Source organism: Otolemur garnettii, unplaced genomic scaffold (genome assembly GCF_000181295.1).
Source record: "Otolemur garnettii isolate 467f Iridium unplaced genomic scaffold, OtoGar3 scaffold00293, whole genome shotgun sequence".
Taxonomy (NCBI): Eukaryota; Metazoa; Chordata; class Mammalia; order Primates; family Galagidae; genus Otolemur; species Otolemur garnettii.
Genome location: NW_003852688.1, coordinates 296,355 through 299,999, shown reverse-complemented (window position 1 = coordinate 299,999; position 3,645 = coordinate 296,355). Strand labels below are relative to the sequence as shown.

The following is a 3,645-nucleotide window of genomic DNA, read 5'->3' as shown; positions in this document are numbered from 1 at the left end:
AACAACAACAACAACAAAAGCCAAAACCAACTTTAGTAAGGGTGCTATATCATGAAAATCAGCAAATACTGAAGATCAGGGCTTAATGTATGGTTTTGTTGATTGCCTAAGTTTAAGAAAATGACAAACATGTTACTAATGCAGATTACATTTCAGTGTCCTGCTATAGCCACCACATTGAGAATAGCACCCCCAAAATGAGGACATAATCTTCCAGTATTCTAAAACTATTATGCATTTCAGCCAAGAAGTCACTCACATCATTGACAACTAACTTAAGTTCCAACATACATCTTCTGTTTCACTTTGATCTGACTCCTTAACTTAGAGGAAAATAACATTCATGCTGAAACGATACTTGAGCAATTGCAGCCATGATTGGTGCTAGGATACCGTGGTCTGGCAAAAATCAGCAGCATTTTGTGAGAATCATTTGTCTACGTGAAATTTACCATAAAGAGTATTGTATATTGGCCTGGCACCTGTAACACAGTGGTTATGGTGCCACCCACATACACCCAGGCTAGTGGGTTAGAATCCAGCGTGGGACAGCTAAACAACAATGACAACTGCAACAAGAAAATAGCCAGGCATTATGGCAGGCACCTGTAGTACCAGCTACTTGGGAGGCTGAGGGAAGAGAATTGCTTGAGCCCCAGAGCTTGAGGTTGCTGTGAGCTGCGATGCCACAGCACTCTACCAAGGGCAACATAGTGAGACTCTGTCTCAAAAAAAAAAAAAAAGAGTACTGTGCATTTTATTATTTATAAATCATTTGATATACATTGTTTATATCAATAAAAACATTTTTTTGAAACAGAGTATCACTCTATTGCCCAGACTATAGTGCCATGGCATCTGCTTAGCTCACAGCAACCTCAAAGTCTTGGATTCAAGTAATCTTTCTGCCTCAGCCTCCTGAGTAGCTGGCACTCCAGGCATCCACCACAGTGCCTGTCCAGGTTTTCTATTTTTAGTAGAAACATGATCTTGCTCTTGCTCTGGGTGGTCTCAAACTCCTGAGCTCAAGTAAAAAGTAATCCTCCCATCTTGGCCTCTCAGAGTGCTAGAGTTACAAGCATGAGCCATCCTGCCTTGGGTTTTGTTTTTTTTTTAAGGTGTTGTTTGTTTAAGACAGGGTATCACTGAGTTGCCCAGGCTATAGTGAAGCAATATGATCATAGCTCACTGCAACCTCAAACTCCTGGGCTCAAGCAATCCCCTTCCTCAGTCTCCCAAGTAGCTGGGACTACAGGTTTGGGCCACTGTATGATTATGTAATTTTTTGTGGAGAGAGGGTCTCACCATGTTGCTCAGGCTTAAAGCTGGTTTTTAGCTACTAACATTATTATTACTGAACAGGGGAAAAGATGAGCAATTGCATGCTCTTATAAAGTATTTCAAACATCCAGATACAATGAGCACAGAAAGACTTCAAGAGGATACAACATAATAAAATGTGTTAAGATCATTAGAAAGTGGTGGATTTTAAGTATTTATTATGTTTATTTTTAGTGAATGGATTTTATTGTAAGTTTGTATAATTTAATTTTTGATAATAGCCATGTTTAACCATATCACAAAATTTTTGAAAATGTATTAGCTCTTATGAGCCCACTCCAGCACATCACTTAAATAAAGATCTCCCTTCCTGCTATCCAAATCACATTCATATACACACTTGAACCTTTAAGACTTAAAATCTTCAAAGGAAGAAAGCATCCTTCTCTGGAAAACTTTAGAGATCTTTTATTCTTATATTCAGGGGCCACAAAGCTTCAAAAGTGGTATGTCAAGCCTCTATCTAAGCCCTCTGGTCTGTAGGAGATGGGGTGCTGTGCTGGAAAAATGCCATACATACACATACACAGGCTTCATGAAGTAATGTGAAGCTATGGTAATCAGCAACTTGGGCCTAACTTCTTGATTTGTTTTTGTTGGTTGTTAGCAAGCAAAAATGCTTCCAATAAGCGGCAAAACAAAGATGACACCTGGGACCCTTCACAGATGATGAAGAAACCAAAGCAGAGCCAGTTTGCCCCTATAACTGACTCAGAAGTGGCCTTGGTCAATGCCTATCTTGAACAGAGACGAGCCAGGCGTCTTTCTCAGTTTAACCAGGTGAATCAGAATCCACAAGACAGCGATACTACTGAGTGTGACAGTGAAGAGTCTAATTCGGGAGCCTCCTCTTGGAAGGAGAGTGAAAGTGAACATCACCCATCACCAGACAGTATGAAGAGGAGGAAAACAGCTCAGAGGCAAAGGAGTCTTGGAAATTACCAAATCAGAGAAAAGCCCTGCCTCCATTGCAAAGCCATGAGGACCAATGAATGGTTGACACGCCATTTCCCACAAAAGGCTTCAGGAACACCCCCAATGAAAGGGGAGCCTCAAGAAGAAAATTGCACACCTGACATTAACACAAAATTCAGTAAATTCTGAATTTTATCAAGTCTTTACCTTACTTGAGGCCAAATGAAAACAATGAATAATACATGAAAAATCACCAGAGGTGTAGGCAAGGAGACTTTTATAATAAAGTGTCTCTACTAACAACAAAGACATACTTGGGACCCAAGAGGTAAAAATTTCAGGCAATTCTTTGTTCAAAAAACATCCAGCAGCAAATCTGTGTATGGGACCACTGGAACACAGAAGATCTGTATCCACTCTTTTTTTTTTTTTATTCAAAAGAGCACAAGACAGATATTTTATGCCTTGAGTGTATGTATTTTGTTTATATCTGTAATACAAATAAGAAGGCTCTTTGAAAATATATTATTTATATTGAGAAACTATTTAAATTTATTCATATGTTTTGATTATCTGACTGAATGAGCCAGGTGGAGTTAGTGGGAATACAATTACCTGATCCTCTCTTAAGTTTATATTTTCAGGTGACTCTACTAAAATAGTATTGCTACATATGTCCACTAGGGGCTGGGGACGAGGAGGAGCTCAAGAGCCTGGAAGAGTAGGGAGGGGAGGCAGCATGACCTCGAAGGGCAGTTGGCTTGTAGGCTATTCATGGTGGTTGCTCAAAGGGCATGGCAAGTGTTAAAGAAAAAGTTATTCTGATACTTGTTAACATGGTAAGGGAAGACTTTACTCAAGCTATTGTAGTAGAGGCCAACTCTATTGCAATAGGGAATATGAATCCACTCAACTCCAAATACAACAGGGGCAAGTAATAATTTCTAGCCAAGTAGCCAGGATGAAGGCATCAGAGGATAGAAGATTGTTAAAAGCAGGATTTTCACTAAAACTGGGCAAAGAAAGGACAAGGCCAGGGTAGAGGCCTAGTTGAAAAGAGGGCTCAGGGGAACCTGACTCAAGTTTGGTCAAAGAGAGATTCTTTGTCACAAGTTACCCATACTCCAGGGATAATTTGGGAAGTGGGAACACCAGCTGGGGGAATTCAAGTGGGCCCAGGCAGATGGTTGGCCATTCTGGAGATCATTCTTTTATTGGATGGCAGGACCCAGTTGGGAGATAAAACAAGATCCGGATCCCAGAGGAAAGGAATGACAAGGACAAGATAAACCAGCTGGGATCTTGGTCATGGGGCTGGAGTTTGAAGAAAGGCTTAAGTGTTGGGCAGGATTTGGGTACTATATGTGGGTTAAGACTACAACCTAGTAA

The 3,645-nt window shown here is 40.4% G+C and overlaps 1 protein-coding gene across 1 annotated transcript in view; it reads left to right on the top strand.

The window, feature by feature from the left end:
• Window positions 1–2,445, top strand: part of SSMEM1 (serine rich single-pass membrane protein 1) — a 3,815-nt gene extending 1,370 nt beyond the window's left edge. The window contains exon 2 of the mRNA XM_003803314.1: window positions 1,949–2,445. Coding sequence (XP_003803362.1) covers window positions 1,949–2,445 — 497 coding nt within the window. The remainder of the gene's footprint in view (window positions 1–1,948) is intronic.
• The last annotated feature ends 1,200 nt before the right edge of the window (window positions 2,446–3,645 follow it).